This window comes from Solanum tuberosum, unplaced genomic scaffold, assembly GCF_000226075.1.
Source record: "Solanum tuberosum cultivar DM 1-3 516 R44 unplaced genomic scaffold, SolTub_3.0 scf00032, whole genome shotgun sequence".
Taxonomy (NCBI): domain Eukaryota; kingdom Viridiplantae; phylum Streptophyta; class Magnoliopsida; order Solanales; family Solanaceae; genus Solanum; species Solanum tuberosum.
In genome coordinates, this window is record NW_006238958.1 from 2,533,003 (window position 1) to 2,549,766 (window position 16,764).

General features: G+C 36.1%; 5 protein-coding genes across 5 annotated transcripts in view; 2 read left to right on the plus strand and 3 right to left on the minus strand.

The window, feature by feature from the left end:
* Positions 1 to 1,096, minus strand: part of LOC102588102 (bZIP transcription factor 60) — a 2,520-nt gene extending 1,424 nt beyond the window's left edge. Inside the window, exon 1 of the mRNA XM_006342130.2 lies at positions 573 to 1,096. Coding sequence (XP_006342192.1) covers positions 573 to 970 — 398 coding nt within the window. The 5' untranslated portion in view covers positions 971 to 1,096. The remainder of the gene's footprint in view (positions 1 to 572) is intronic.
* An 832-nt stretch (positions 1,097 to 1,928) lies between these two features.
* LOC102589402 (mitotic spindle checkpoint protein BUBR1) lies at positions 1,929 to 6,571 on the minus strand. Its single transcript, XM_006342134.2, has 11 exons — positions 6,223 to 6,571; positions 5,951 to 6,010; positions 5,684 to 5,828; positions 5,432 to 5,589; positions 3,600 to 3,681; positions 3,447 to 3,513; positions 3,321 to 3,375; positions 2,805 to 2,973; positions 2,623 to 2,708; positions 2,350 to 2,430; positions 1,929 to 2,269 (listed from the first exon to the last, which is right to left on the minus strand). The coding sequence occupies exons 1-11, from the start codon at positions 6,417 to 6,419 to the stop codon at positions 2,206 to 2,208; spliced, it is 1,164 nt and encodes a 387-aa protein (XP_006342196.1). The 5' UTR covers positions 6,420 to 6,571; the 3' UTR covers positions 1,929 to 2,205.
* A 2,304-nt stretch (positions 6,572 to 8,875) lies between these two features.
* LOC102589731 (calvin cycle protein CP12-3, chloroplastic) lies at positions 8,876 to 9,482 on the plus strand. Its single transcript, XM_006342135.2, has one exon. It carries the CDS (start codon positions 9,003 to 9,005, stop codon positions 9,369 to 9,371), a length of 369 nt encoding a protein of 122 aa, XP_006342197.1. The 5' UTR covers positions 8,876 to 9,002; the 3' UTR covers positions 9,372 to 9,482.
* Positions 9,483 to 10,435: 953 nt separating this feature from the next.
* On the plus strand, positions 10,436 to 14,224 carry LOC102590605 (chlorophyll a-b binding protein of LHCII type 1). The gene is made up of 6 exons (XM_006342138.2): positions 10,436 to 10,699; positions 10,765 to 10,931; positions 11,109 to 11,255; positions 11,833 to 11,965; positions 12,702 to 12,794; positions 13,614 to 14,224. The coding sequence occupies exons 1-6, from the start codon at positions 10,586 to 10,588 to the stop codon at positions 13,914 to 13,916; spliced, it is 957 nt and encodes a 318-aa protein (XP_006342200.1). The 5' UTR covers positions 10,436 to 10,585; the 3' UTR covers positions 13,917 to 14,224.
* LOC102590059 (uncharacterized) lies at positions 13,977 to 16,752 on the minus strand. The gene is made up of 2 exons (XM_006342136.2): positions 15,142 to 16,752; positions 13,977 to 14,989 (listed from the first exon to the last, which is right to left on the minus strand). Exons 1-2 carry the CDS (start codon positions 15,608 to 15,610, stop codon positions 14,472 to 14,474), a joined length of 987 nt encoding a protein of 328 aa, XP_006342198.1. The 5' UTR covers positions 15,611 to 16,752; the 3' UTR covers positions 13,977 to 14,471.
* Positions 16,753 to 16,764: the final 12 nt, after the last annotated feature.

Consider the following 16,764-nt stretch of genomic DNA (forward strand, 5'->3'; position numbering starts at 1 on the left):
GGGGGGGGGGGGGGGGGGGGGGGGGGGGGGGGGGGGGGGGGGGGGGGGGGGGGGGGTCTCATGATCGCACACTAATGGAAAAGTTGCACCATCATGTGCTTTGATAAAATCTGTATGTCTTTGGAAAAAAGAATCATATTTTTGTTTCATAATCAATAGAGAATGAACTTTATGTTCTAACACAGCACAAACCAAATCATGAAATGAATGGCTAATACAGTCAATGTGTGATGTCAAATTAAGGCAATCTTATAGAGAGGAACTCCTTGGAAATACTGATTCACGATTTGGCTGAGAAGGCACAATGTGGATTTGGTTTTTGCATACACAGAAACTGCAAAGATTTTTCTGGTTATCAATAATTTAGATCAAGCAGTATCAGACGTATTTTTTAATTTAATAAGCATGAGTTAAACTAAATAAGATATCAAAACTAGGATTTGTTTCTGCTAGTACGTCAACCATCTAAAGAAGAGATACATCACGAGAAGCGCAGAAGAGGTAGTATTATTTATCTGAATAAGCAGAATAATTGAATTGAATAAACTAAAAAGAAAAAAGGGCAAAGATACCTCTTGCGCTTCTTATCGACAGGGTCATGGTTGTTTAGTTCGTCGTCCCCGTCAGAAGGCGACTTGTGTTTGTCCTGATCGGCGTCGGATCCACTAGAAACCTTGGAATCGGTGAATCCAATGGCTTGTTCAGCTGGAGAGTGAGAATGATCGGAGTGAAGAGGGGAATCGACGAGGACGTCGGAGAGAAAGTCGGCAGCAAATTGAGGATCAGCGTCTTCAAAAGAGACAAGACCGACATCGTCATCGTTCATAAGAAGCTGCTCGATCTGCTGGAATGTCTGTGGGGAGGAATCATGAAGAGTGAATTGATCATCATTGTGGGGATTGTCTAGAACGTTGTGGAAGATGTGATCTACATCGTCCCAGTTGATGATATCATCGAAGTTATCGACCATCGCCAGTTCGACGGAGATTGTTGGGGGTGAAGAAACTAGGGCCCGACTTACTATTTGGGACCCGACCTCTGGATGTCCCCAATTTAATAATCACGTTAGGTGTCTTAGAGGTTAAGGCTCCAAACACTTTCAACGAAATTACAAGTTTATTACTTCGTCATCCACCCAATAAGAATTCGACTTCGCTACAACTCACCTCACTAATTACTATTTACATCCCTTTTCCCATTAAAAGAAAATTACACCTCCTTCCTTTTCTATAAATAATATAAATTTAAATTTAAAAATATGCCACATTTTCGTTCACACGACCTTTAAAAAAAATGACAAAAGAATACTTATCCACTTTTCCTTTTTTTAGTTGTCACTAATTACTTGTTCATTTTGATAAATCAAAAAATGACAAAAAAAAATCATGTTATACCTTCAATCAAGTAATTAGGGAGTATTAACAACTAACGGGAATCCTCATTGATTTTCTTTCTAGAAAAAAATAATATATATCCTTAAGTTTTTAATTCATCTACTTCATAATTAATAGGGGTAAAATAATAAATTCACTATGTCAATAATTATTTTCTTAATAGGTGTATCAATTTAAAAATGGATAAGTGGATAAGTAATTAGACACAGAGGTAGTACCTATTTAAGATTCTTAAATTATATACTTCATCCGTGGTTCAATTAATATTTGCCTTGATATAAAAAAATTAAAAAATAAAAAGATTTTTGGAATTTGTGATTAAATGACAAGGTTTTAAAGGCAGGCTTTTGAAGTCCATAAACTCAAGTAGTAAATTACTCTTTCAATAGAAGGAAATAATTCACGGTGTACACACCCTTAACCCTTTTAAATTGTTGGATGGGGCTGTGATTTAAGAAGGATTTTTAACAACACAATTAATCATCTTATATCAACATAAAACAAAATAAAAAATAAGAAAAAGAAAAACCAAAGTGAAGCAGAACTCTTTAACCAAGAGCTAATTATGATAAAGCACAATTGTAAACTACATCCATAACTGTTGCAATCATATAAAATCATTCCATCTAAATAACAAAATACTGGAGGATTTGGCTCAAGCCTGCCATAACCAAATATACAATGTCTCCTTTTATCCACTCAACTATATTTAGAACATCTGTAACGTTCTTGCACTTGGCAAAGAGGAATTGTCTCCATACACTTTTAAGATACAAGTTGAGTAATGTCTCCATGACTTTCTTCTGTGAGATCATCTTGGTAATGAGCTTGGTGGAAAATAACGCAGGGGATTCTCCCTCAGCAACTCAGTCTCCCTGCAAACAAGTGCATTGTCAAACAGGTGCATTCTTTTTATTGAAGTGAAGAAACAAAATGAAACCAACTTGATACTTACTTTTTTATGTCTTTGTCATCTCCTCGTCTAAGCTGCAGACTAGAAGCCTTTACACCAGCAGCAGAGTCCTTCTCCTGTGCTCTGCCAAAGATGAAGGGGCAACAAAGAAAGTCAATCCAGGATCCCTGCTATTGTGCTGAAAATCTTAGAAACTAACACTATTACAATAGCTGAAAATCTCCTCGTTATTATATATGCTTGATGCATGTACACACACTGTTAACCATGTGTTTGTTGTTCACACTGAAAATACCATTGTATCTATGTACTCACTTGGCACATTCCTCATCCACAAAGATCTCTAGGCACGGAGTGGTGGTTGTAGCTCCTCGATTTCTAAGCCCATGTCTTTGAGGAATCTGTAAGAAATATTTTTGTTAATGAGTTTTCTTGTTCCTATCTGTCTGGACAAAAAATCAAATATTCTATTTAGAACTCTCTGGACTCAAACGGACCTTATTAGATGTCCACTTTGAAGGGATTGCCTGATTCTCCTTGTTCCTATCTGCTCGGGCACCAAGACAGTGCCATGATGTGTTCTCTAGCTTTGGTATTTCTGATTGAAGAGTTGATGACATTCCGGCATTTGCATCTTTGTAAATGGAAAATAGGCTCCCCTGAGCTCTGCAAAATGGATAAGAATGAGCCAGTGTTTCTACTAGAACTGGGCATGCACAAAGTAAAATATTTCCTGCAACCTTGTTATCAGCATCCTTACACTCCTTTTCCTTTAAGTTATGGATTACGAAGCAATAACAACTAAAAGTTCATTTCCACATTGCAAAGGATTTAAGGTATTTAAAGCAAGAACTCATCAGAATCTGATCTCTTGCCTGAAATAGCAGCTTAACCATGTGATGATAAGAATAAGTAATAACGACATAGATTTGGTTAGCGCATAGTGTTACTATGAAAAATTGCAGGGACACAAGAACGTAACTTGGGAGAAAAGAATAGTGACTCACACTTACCTATCTAGTTTCATTTTCTTCCGGGACAATTCAGAAGTTCCTGTTGTTTGGTTTCCTGCAAAGGCAAAAACAATGTTAGCCAAAGCCAGCAGACACCCTGAAGCTTCGATATAGAAATACACTTACGAGCTTCCCCCCTAGCCAACAGTGTGCCAAAGCTTCTCATTGGAAGCTGGTGTTCAGTTAGCTCCTCCTGAAATACAAGAAAGTCGCCGCAAATTCAAATCAAAGCAAACGACAATGGACTTTAGAAGAGGATCAGTCTGAAATAATTGATACCTCTGCTGCTTTGGGGCGACCCATTGAACGACTGAGAAACTTCTTGTAGGATGCTTTCAATTTCTCTTCGGGTTCTGCATTCCTGATTCATAGGAGAAGGAAATTTAAATCATAAACTAGCTGAGAGTGTCAGTAAATAGGCTTATAAATGGATGAGAACAAGCAGGAGGAAGGTTACTTGGTGTAACCAGTGTTTTGTACTTATATTAACTGTATCTTTAATGGAAAAGACTCAGTAGTGGCAAAGGAAAGCTTGAAAAAAGAGCGTACACAAAACTCAGGAGGAGACAAGGAAATTTAAATCATAAACCAGCTGAGAGTGTCAGTAAATAGGCATATAAATGGATGAGAACAAGCAGGAGGAAAGTTACTTGGTGTAACCAGTGTTTTGTACTTATATTAACTGTATCTTTAATGGAAAAGACTCAGTAGTGGCAAAGGAAAGCTTGAAAAAAGAGCGTACACAATCTTGTTGAGGCAGCTAATGCCTAAGGGGTCGTTTAGTTGTTGGTAAGGAAGTGAATTATTCACATATTAAAATCTGCATAACTAGTACCATTTTTGGCAGCATTTTAGTTGCTATGTATAAAACTCAGCACATCAAGTATGGTGCTTTGCTTACCGGTTTACAATCTCGCATAACTAAAACATGTATAAGTTAGGAGTCAATCTATGTATTATTTTATGTAGGGTTGAAGATGGTATAACTAATACATGAATTAGTAATACATAAATAGTTGAACCCTACATAACTGAACTCTGCATAACTAATCTTTGCATAACTAATACCTGCATAACTCTATATCCAACAACCAAACTACCCCTAAAGGTGTTGGGGGTCAGGTAATTTTTAAAACCAATTGAGCATCCACAATAATATCATGCCAAATATATTAAATTCTTCACCTTGCTGTAGCATTTTTCTGCCAGCAAGTTCGGTCAGTATCATAGCATTCACATCCTATCAGAAGTTAAAACAAGTAGAGAGAGAATATAAAAGGTCCCTCAAGAATGAGGCAAATGCCAACAAGAAATAAAGATTTCAATATATTCTTATGTCATCAGTTGATAGCTAGAGCATTTTATTAGAAACACATAGAGACTTGCTGTATTGAAGGCATGAAATGCACTTAGTAGAAAATCATGCTATACAAGTTACAAACTATCATGATTAGGTTGTGTAATCAAGCAAAGTTCAACAAACAGTGGCTGCGGCTATTTTCCATGCTGCCATACCTAAAATATCTATATTAGCTAAATAAATGATTAAATCCAGAGCACAACTTTCTCAATGATAACATCTCAAACACTTCCAGGTTGTTGAAAATGTTGATTTCTTTTCTCTGTCTTGCATATACAAATGCTCAACATAATCGTGTGACATGGTACTATCTGATTCAATTGCACTGTGACATCCTAACAATATTTTGATGCCTAGATTTATATTTCATATATAGGAACCAATCATTTCATAATTCAAAAAGATATAAGGAGTTCTTCATAATCATATTACTCATATATAGGAACCAATCATTTCACAATTAATGCAATTTCCGTAGACATCATTAGACTTAATAGCATACAATTAATGCAACTTCCATAGACATAATTAGACTTAACATATCAAAAGCTACTTAAACGGAAATATCAGGCAGCAATTCAATAACCCATTTGAATGATGCATCTCCCATCATAGACAACATTTATGCATAACTTCTCTGGAACCAAGCCATGTTCACTTGCCTAGTGCCAGGTGAAACACAATGTTAATTATGCAAGAAGCTAACTTTATGGCTAAAATTAAACCAAGGCCCAATGGGAACACAACTTACATAGATAGCCCCCGATTGAAGATCTCATTTGCTGTTTTAATTTTATTATGAGATTCCATGTGCAAAGCATAGGCTATGTAGAATGAAGAATGCGTCAGTCCAATTTTGTTAGCCTCCAGAAAGCTATAAATGACTTCAGCATCCATACAATTTTCAGCCTGCAAAGAGCCATCAATAAGAAAACTGATGTACCAAATTGCATGATGAGAAGATTTAGGGGCAAAAGAGTGGATGTTGAGAAAGCAAACGCACATATTCCAGCCACACTTTCAAGTAACGGAGGTCATCCTTATATCGTTCATCGTGCCAAAAGGTGCGGACACATTGCTCATAAATAACTATAAGTCCAGAACTGTCCCCACCGGGAGGGAAAGCCTCTTGCACCCACTTGATGCACCTTCACAATTTTAATGAAAATTTATGTCAGCAGCTTATTCAATAACAGAGATTGACTCATTAAATACTACTAGAAGATATAAGAGTTGAAAATTATTTGCATCCCAAAAGCAGAGCACTCACTGGAGCCATGGCAGAAGAGGATCTTCACCTTTGTACTGGTCAATTGCTCCAATCAACGCCCTAATCAGAAAGAGTTGAATTCAAAAATTAATAAGGGATTTTGAAAATGCAGCAACTACTACTATTCTACAACTAGCGTGTACATCTTAATCAAAATCTAGTGCGGGATGGAATGATCAATGGCCAGAGTGGTTTCATTTCCGATCAACCTCAGGAGTAAATGTCATGAAAATGCGAAGAAGAAGAAGAAGAAGAAAAAGTAATAGAGGAACCTTCGTTTGTCAAGAAGAGATTTCTTGAGTTGATAATCGGTACTAGACTTAAGAGCATCATTGAGAAGATTAACGTTGCGTCCTCTCTTCAAAGGTCTGACATTTTCCTTGAAGAGTTCCCACTCGTGACCAGTCTCTTGCTTCGACGCTAAGAACTCTGTCTCTGGATCCAATACGTAATCTCCTACCTTCTCCATTCCTTCTTCTTCTTCCTTCTTCCTTGTGGTGGTGTTTTCGTGAGAGCCTTTTTCAAATTTGAAATTGTGTTGTGTTGCTGAATCCCTAAACCCTTCCTTTCATAGCCGTTGGAGTTTAGGGCCGACCACCCTCCTTTAAATTCCAGATTTTACAATATTTTTGGTCCCACCATAAATATAAGATAAATGTTTTTTAACAAGTGCGCTACTACAAACTACAAAGTGGGCCAAGTACATTCGGATTTAGACCGTTGGAATTTACACTAGATTAGGGGAAATTTATAAGGAAAACTACACAAATATGACTTATTAGGTAAAATATTTAATTAAATTGGACCCAATTCAATTTAATTGGCTGTCCCTTATTCTATTCACTGAATTACTGATAATATCATCATAGTATATCTATATACTTTGATGGTATCTATATATTTTGATGGAGTAAAACTTACTCGCTTCGGATGTATACACCAATTCAATACATGCAAGTCATGTGTTTAAATTTATAGTTTATTTTACTTAACCTTAATTAATTAACATGTGTTTTACTTCATCAAATCACATAATAATGGAAATTGCATTAGTTTGATGTATACACGGTGCATGTAAGTTTTTTCCATTTTTATGGTATCTATATAATCTGATCAAACAATAATAGAGCTATTTTTTTTCACTAAAACACCATTTTTTCTTCTTGATACCATTAGAGAGTGTGTGTTATATATATACACACTCTAATGGTATCAAAGAGTAATTGAGTAATGTTTTCACCGAATTTTTCTCTTTGATATCATCAGATTATATATATGTATTCTAATGGTGTTAAAGAGTAATCTTCCTCTTCAAGTAGTAAGCCTGAATTAGTAGTGATCTTATTCTGTTCCTACAAGATTTGATTTAATCGATAGAACAAATTAGAAAAATGTCGTTGATATTGACTTATTAAGTTAGCGATTCTTAAATAATCTTTTAATATTTGCCTAGTGATATGATTTATCCATTCTTTGAATATACTTAACTATTAGACTGATCAACTAATAAATACTTATTAAATTTGTATATTTATCTTCAATTATATAAAATTGTCCTTTCCTAACATTTGCTCCATATATTTATATTTTGTAAAATTGAAGAGGTTGTATCAATTAATACTATTATTGACTAGTGGTTAATTATAAAATTAATACAAATTTGAAATCTCAAACATATATTTGTAAAAGAAATACGAAGATAATCTCAAATTTGTAAAAGAAATACAAAGATATGTAAGTATCAATACATTATACATCATCATAAAATATTTTGTTTATAAACTATGATTTGCTCATTTTGTAAGATTATATAAAATAAAATAAAATAAAAATTAATTTTTTTTTGAACGTGTAAAAATTTTATATTCATAATGCTCATTTTGTAAGATTATATAAAAAAAATTATGTTCGTGAAAAAAATCTAACTTAAAAATAAATTTAATTTTAAATGATGAATTGAAATTTGAAATCATACTTGTTACGTCTAAACGAGGGAGAAAGATGATTTAGGGGGTGTTTGGATTGAAAAAAAGAAGGCAAAAGTCAAAAATTGGGATTCTCTATTTATGATTTTTAACTTTTCACTTATAAGTCAAGCCAATCCAAACACCTCCTTAAAAGCCTGGAAAAATCGAACTGAATCAAACTAATTCGATTTCTTCGATTTGGTGTCGATGTTATTTTTTAAAAGTTCAGTTTTTTGATTTGGTGCTCGGTGTAAGGGTCTCAGAACTTCGGTGCACCAAAGAACCGAACTTTTATAAAAAAAAATTTAAAATTTAAAAAAATAATATATACATTCTCTTAACTAAAAATAAAAAGTCAACTAACAATTAAATTATTCATGAGCAAATCAAAGTAGCAACAAATGTACAATTCAATAATGAACTTTAAATATGATTTTTCAAAAGGAACCCAAACACGTTTTTATCAATGTACATTGTGTAAATGAATTCGTCTTTGTCCTTATTTTATTAGAGAAGTAGTTGGAGGCACAATGTTCTTAACAAAAATAAATATAGTCTTTAGTTAGCACAATAAGTGTTACATACGAGACACGTCATTCATTAACATAATTTTAAATTTTTAATTATCTTATATTTTGATTTTTTTCTCATTTTATTTTTCATTCACATCGAAAAATTAATTTTAAAAATACCGAACTAAATCGAATTGAAGTAGAAAAACCAAACCGAACCGAATTAGTTTGGTTCAAAATATAATACACATTTTTCTAAAAACAAAAACTGAAGAATCAAATTGAAATTTGATAAAATCGAACCGAAGGACCGCACGTCCACTTTTCGCCAAAGGTGGAAGAAGTGTTCCCATGGGCCCCAAACTGAAGATGGAACCTTATCTCCTAACACAGAAATACTCCACGATGTCGTTTTATGTTAGTTGAGCAGTACTAAATGATGCCCTGATTCTGATAGAGATATGACATTGTTGCTATAATTTCACAAGAAATCTGCACATTTTTTTTTCACCAGAAATCAATAGATCTTAAATTTGATCCCAAAAACCTCATCTCATTTCCAGCTTAATTGTGATGGCGCTGAACTTGAAGCAGGCATCAATATTCCCAATCCATGTTGCTAGTGTAACTGGATCCACGAGGAAAGGAGTGCAAAAGGTGTTGATGAATGGATCAGGATCAGCAGGAGTACCAAAGTATAAGGGGACGCAGATGAGAGAGAAACAGCTGACGGAAATGATAGAGAAGAAAGTGAAGGAAGCTAAGGAGGTGTGCGGTGAAGACGCCAGGTCGGACGAGTGCAAGGTGGCATGGGATGAGGTGGAAGAAGTAAGCCAGGCTAAGGCCCATCTGCGTATCAAGCTTCAGCTCAATCAAGATCCCCTTGAACCTTACTGTCAAGATAACCCTGACGCCGACGAGTGCCGCACCTATGACCATTAATTAATTATTATTCGGATTTCACTGTTGTTGTACTTCTACTCCTCTAATGTATTTCTCTCCAATTTAGTATGATTAAAGTTAATTACTAGTACAAAACCCTCCATCTGCGTATCAAGCTTCTCCCACTTACTAGCATTTCAGGTTTGTTATATTAATTATGTCTTCACTGCTATATGAAGCATTAGGTAAGTGCAAATGTCATGTCCATATAAAGACGAACAAACGCTACTATGAAGTTAAATTCAAGCCTCATTATAAAGCTCTGGAACACTAATCATATATAGCAAAAGAAATAAGATATATACAAAAATCAATGGTAAAAACATGAAGCAAACTTGTTTTCAAGCATATCACTTCTTGTGAACCAAGATAACTTTGTAAGGGTATATGGGTTCAGTTAATATCATTGGGTCCAGTAAAATATTGGATGGTTTTATTTGGGATTCAGGCCTAGTTAGTTATCGTTAAAAAGGTCTAGGGATTAGAAAGAAGGTTATGTCGAAATTTTGGCTGTCAGTTATCTCTCATCCCATTTCTGTGTTCTAGTATCTCATCCCCTTCTAGTTATCCTCTTCTATGTTAATCTCTCCTTAGTCAGTGCGTTCTTATTTTGTTGTGCGTATTCTAGTTGTAACTTGAACACCTCTTCTATGTTAATCTCTCCTTAGTCAGTGCGTTCTTATTTTGTTGTGCGTATTCTAGTTGTAACTTGTGTTCAACAATATATATATATATATATATAAGAGTGCTTGCGAAGGAATGGAGTTTGTTTCATCACATCACATAGGGGCATATATTATCACCCTCCTCGGAAAGCCACCAAGGCTGATATTGTATCCACCCGGAGAAGGCAAACAAATGTGCAAGCTTTTTGTTAAATGAAAGTCACATACGTGAGAAGATTTGATTGTTTTCCTCTTAGCCATTCAAGTCACACCGCTTATAATTTTTTTTTAAAAAGTAATTTACTACTATCACATTTTTCAACTTAACAAAAAATAGTAGTACTAGTACATTTTAAAATTTTGGACTTAAATAACCTAGTGTGATAACTTAAAAACTATTTGAATCTCTTCTAATTGTTACTATGTATATTTATGAAGAGATTACTTTTGGGTTTTGAGGCTGGAAAGGAACCACGTCGTAACTTTTGGCGCAAAGTAGTGAATCTGAAGAAGAAAGGGCAAAGGAGATTGTACAAGTGGTCATGAGTCATGACACTGCTTCAGCTTCCCCATCCATCGTCCTCCGTCCCTAAAGACCAAAGGTTGTATCGCAATGCAAGTGCACTCGATCCTTTTTCGCGTCACAGGGCTTCATGGCAAGAGGTGTGTTTTTGCTTCTTCTGGTTGCCATCAGATACCACTTAACTTAACTAATCAATTTTATTCAGCTTGCCGGCGTTCTGGTATTCTCAGCGATTCCTTTCACTGCTGTCAAAGCTATTGCCAACAGTACCTTCGGCGAAACACTCCGTAAACGATTGGAAGAGAGAAAGAAGGTTGCTGTAGAGAATTCTGCAAAGTTCAAAGCACTTGCACAAATGGCAAGAAACGATAGGTAATCATCCTATCCCTATCACATGGTAAGCCATGCCCCTTGTTTTCTCCTCTGTAATGCATCCGTCTACTTTCCACCACTATCAATATGTTAATCCATTCACAATTTTGCTACATTATACAGTAATGCATATCCACTTTTGTTTTCACTATTATCATTTGTTTGTGTTCTTTGCAGTATCTGGTATGGAGAAGATCGCCCCCGCTGGCTTGGTCCAATTTCTTATGACTATCCGGCTTATCTTAATGGGGAGCTACCCGGGGACTATGGATTTGATATCTGCGGGTTGAGCAAGGATCCCGTGGCCCTTCAAAACTACTTTAAGTATGGATTGGATTTTGCTTCTATTAACTCGTTCAAAATTTCTTTTGTTCTGAGTAGATAATGCAACATCATATGCCATTAAATTATTTGTGACCTTTTATGCTTCTTCAGCACATGTATCCTTTTAAAGACGAGCTTCCCACTAAAGAAATGAACAGAGTCAGGGCTTTCGATAACCTATTGAGAAATAACCACGAGAGTTAGGATTAGGTGATTGGTGACATGATTCCATCCTCTTTTAGTTGGAAGAAAAGCAGACATGTTTTTGAGCATAAATGTAGCCAAAAAAAGTTATAAATTGGTATTTGAGGGGAAGAGAGCAAAGAGTTGCGAAATTCATATCTGGTCAGGGTTTAGGGCCACACATAGACATGAAAGTTGTTCTACTCCCAGACATGTTTGGGATGAGAGATTGAACATTTTCCAGCGTGGTTGTTCAGAGATCCCATTGTGTAATCTTTTGAAATTCTCAAAATAGCAACAAACACACATTCATACAAACTATTTGTTCAGAAACCGCGCAGAAGCTCTATTAAATTCTATTCGAACTTATTTCAGTTGTCATGGTTACTCACAGTTATGAAATATTGCATGGACGTTGGGCTATGCTGGCTGCTCTTGGTGCTTTGATTCCAGAACTGTTAAACCTGACAGGACTTTTCCAGTTTGTGGAACCTGTTTGGTGGCGAGTGGGCTACTCAAAGCTTAAGGTTGGTATCTTTCATATATGCGCTGTTGCTTGACTTCCCTTGGTTGATAGATGCTGCTTCCCTTAGCTATTGATGTTATGAGTCCAAAAACTCCCATGCTTGTTCTTTCCTCCAATCTCACCTCTCCAGTTATCGACTCAGCGGAACCTTGTCTGTCGACCCAAGCAACTCATGTCGAATGTGCAAGTAGGTGAGAATCGGATGAGTTGATAATGCTACAAGTAAGATAAATAACTATAGTAAAATACTCCAAAAGTAACTTGATATCTTCCAACTATTTGTACAAAATGGATTTGTTTTATGATGAGCCAAACATCCACTAGAATTCTATTTCTTGGCAAAGTTATTATCCAACACTTCCTTGTTCTGTGTAAATCCTACCCTCCCAAGACTTCACTTGTGGGATTACACTGGGTTTGTTGTTGTTGCTTCCTTGTTCTCAGGTTTCCGAGTAAACATAATTTGGATTGATTTTACAAAAATTGTCGTACAAAATTTCAATTTTTAAATTCTGATATGATTTTCTTATGAGATTTCATTCTTGGAATCCAGTGTTTAACATGCAAGTATTCCTTTCAATAATTAATTTGTATCACTATCACCCACCTATTTCATATTCTTATCAGAGTGTTGTTCCACTTGATTATTGACATCCTAATGACCTTATGAATTCAGTATCCAGCGCTTATTGCAGGTGTCTTTTTTTTATCTTATTTATTTCGTTCATTTTTTCAAGGGAGATACACTTGACTATTTAGGGATCCCTGGACTCCATTTAGCTGGAAGTCAAGGAGTCATTGTCATAGCCATTTGCCAAGTCCTTTTGATGGTGAGTGTAAACACTTGCTCTATGTGTATCCTTCCAGTAATTATTTCAATGCCGAATGTGTTGAGTGTGAAACACTTTCTGGTTATTTGAATTCTTCTTGTAAAAGGTGCATTTTATCTCTTGCAATACACTCATTGTGTGACAAGGTAGGCATTTTGCAGTCATGGAGATGGTTGCAAGTACAGTGAATCTATGAGCTGAAGTAATGCTTTTAGCTCAAGATACAGTTCTCCAAGATTAAGATAGTGACTCTATAGATCAATCCCTTTCTAGAAAAGAAGTACAATGTAGCTTTGTGTTCAAATGTGTCCATACAGCTGATGCTTGATTGGTTGGATATGATCAATAGATGGCTGCTTCCTTCTGCCATTTTTGTCATAATAATTTAACTGTGCCGATCGAGCAATGCATTTGAGAGTGATGATTTTGTTGAAAAACTTTTAATGGTCCATTGGGATAGAGTGCAAATGTTGATCTTAAGTTCGAATAAATGTCTGTTTTTGCATTCAAGGGACAGTTTGCTACTTATTCCTCTTAAAATCCTAGTGCCTAATGACATATTGAATAATTGCTTGTGTGCTATAGCTGGTGAACATGTTGAAACAATTCTCATAGAGATAATCCCATGCCTAGAGAAGAAATAGGACAGTAAATTCTGTAACTGTAGTATATAATTTGGCCATTTCTACACAAAAGAAACCACCATCTAGTTGGAACTTGACTTTGGAAATGGCTTTTTTCACATGAACAATGAGGGAATTTTACTTGATTTCTTCTGTTCTTGCAATTAACTGTTCTTTCATACTTTTCTGTGCATAGGTTGGACCAGAATATGCAAGGTATTGTGGGATTGAGGCTTTGGAACCATTAGGACTTTACTTGCCTGGTGACATCAATTATCCTGGAGGTGTTCTTTTTGATCCACTGAATCTCTCTAAAGATCCAATGGCTTTTGAAGAGCTAAAGGTGAAAGAAATAAAAAATGGGCGCCTTGCTATGGTTGCCTGGTTAGGCTTTTATGTCCAAGCCGCTCTTACAGGTAAAGGCCCTGTGCAAAACCTTCTGGAGCATATCTCAGATCCATTCCACAATAACTTGCTCTCCATTCTAAAGTCTCTGTAAGAGAATTCACTTATCCAAAGTTGACAATGGGGTTTAAGCCTCCCAGGTATAATTGTTCTGTCTTCTTTATCTTTAAGGCTGTAATATGTGAACTCCTAATTCATATGAAAGTCTTCTGAAAATAATGTCATACCTAGAAAAGGTGAAGACATGTTGTGCCCAGAAGAGTATTTGAGGTTGTCCATACCAATGACAATGAACCTTATATGGTCTTGTTTATAATGGGATGTAAAATGACTATTGTTATTGTTTAAACTTCCGTTTATGATGGGATGTAAATAATAAGGAAGCAAGTATGTTACTTGTTATTTATTGTGTGACACGCATCCTTTTTGTTATATCTGGAAATTTATTCATTATGCATCATAAAAGCTTCAGGAAGTTATCATATTAAACAATTTAACAAAGAAATTCTCATGTCCTTTAAGAATAATAATAAGGAATATTTAATTTGCATTTTGTTTCACTTTCTTTAGTGAAAAAAAATGGAGTGGAAGGTGGGTTTGGAAATATTAATTGGGAGGGAATGGTGCTCCCTGTGCATTGAGGTCTGCTTCATGCAATTCTTCTTCTGTTAGTGCTTCCTCTTCCTCTCCCAATATTCTGAACCAGAACCTCTCCGACCCCTTCTCCAAATCCTTCAATAAGACCACCAATAAATTCAATAACAACCTGAGATGCAAGACGAGCAGCAGTCCCAAGCATATTGGGCTTTTCAGGAGGCTTGATTCCATATTCTTGGAGGCCATTGATCATGGACTTAGCACACAGTGCATGAAGATGGTAGCCACAGACTGTGCAGCTGTACACTCGACCTGATGACCTTTTCTTCTTGCACTCACTGCATACCATTCCTGGTTGATCATTACCACCACCAGCACCACCTGGTAAAGTGTTTCCTGGGGGTAAGACTTTTAGTAGGTGCGGATGATTGGGAAATTTAATCTCGGTGGAAAGCATGGCACAACAAGGATGCATCTGGAAATTACAGGAGTTGACTCTGCATCTAAATGTGAATCCTTTGGTGGACTTGCAGCAGACATCACACCTTGGCCACGCTATTCCGGCTTTAACTGATTTGTTTAGGAAAAGAACATGTGAAAATTCTGGAGATGGGAAATACAGATCACAGAACTTATGCCAGACAACATATGTATGCATTTAAGCTTGTAGAAGCATATATCTTACCAAAAAATGTACCACTTTGTGTAGGAATCATGTGTACCTTGTTTAGGTTTAGCATGGAAGACAAGTTGGTGCTGTCCATGGAAAGGATGAGCCTTAAGAGAGGGCGGAGATAAGGCACAGAAGTGATGAAGCTGAAAACCACAGTCTTGGCATGCATACCTACGGCCAGTGCCAAACTCTTTGCAACCTGAGCAGGTAAATAGTTCTGAGAGAGTGATCTCTGCAAGCGGGTGCTTTGAGTGAGTATGATGAACAATGGTTCCATTGTGATTAGCATGATACCCGGTGTGATCATCAGGTGGCTGGGGCGATGTTGGGAACTCTATGTAGTTTGGAGTGGGAGATGGCTGGTTACCACCCTTGGTCTTTGCGGCTGAGGAAAGAGCAGAGACAGCTGAGAGTGGAGCTTGTGCCAACGGGAACGATGAGGTATTGTTCAATCTTTTCATTGCTACTATAGATGTCCCTGATCTCCTGAGGGGTTTTATGCTGGTGCTGTTCATCATGTTTTAGTTTGGTTCCAAAAGAGAGTCTGAAGAACCTTATTGAGTTGAGTGTGAGGTAGCTCATATATTTATGCTTGCTTTGGATGCGTGGCTACAGAGAATTTAATCTAAATTATCAAGTTAAATTAATCACGGAAACAGTAGGTTGATTGATAATGTAAAAATAATCTAATTACATCGAATCTTTTGAATGAATAGATATATAGATGAATCATAAAGTTGTTGATACAACTAATCTGGAATTGAGGCATAACTAACTATTGATTGATTTATCAATGAAACCCACAAAGCAATTGTATTTGCTCGATAAAGTCAAAGATTAGCTTTTAAGGATTTCTTTGCTAGTGGACAAGTTTGATTTTTGAGGGAGAATGAGGCCCCTCTCCTTGGTACCTTTTATTCTCTGCAATAACAAGGAGCAGTATTTTCCAACCAAGTCTGTCTTCTTTTTTCCCTTTTCTCTCTTTTTTACTACACCCCAATAGACAATAAAAGCCATGGCACGAATCAAAATCCCTTTCTGGGAAGATACTTATTCCGGTATAAAGTAGAGGCGTAGAAAATGTTAACATGCCCACAATCTTATTTTTCTTTTTGGAAATTGCTTAGAAGAGTTTGCCATATTCAACCCAAGGTTGTGCCTCAATGGTTAATAAAGTGGGTTGGGTTAAGCACCCTGAGGTTTCAAATTTGGATTCCAGCGGAGGCAAACACTAGGTGATTGCTTTCCATTTGTTCTAACCTTGATGGACAAAGTTACTTGATATCCATTACTAGTAGGAGGTGACAAAATATGTTGTCCAAGTGTGTGCAAGCTAGCTTGGACACCACAATTATTTATAAAAAAAAAGAAAAAAAAAAGAGTTTGCCACATTCAATAAGTGACTTCGTGTAGATTGTAAATTAAACATGAAGATCTTTATCCTATTCCAATTTGCATAAAAGCTAAATACTACTACTGTAGATGATGGTAGATGTTGAGCATTCCCCTTCTCTGCTGTCGAATCTATAATTCTATATGATTAATGATTTACTGTAGTTGGTTGGACTTTGTGTTCCTTAATGATACCCAATTATTGCTAATTCCAATTGTGGATATTTAACTACTACAGCGTATCCGTAGTTTTTTTTTAATTCATTTCCCTTTAAGTTAT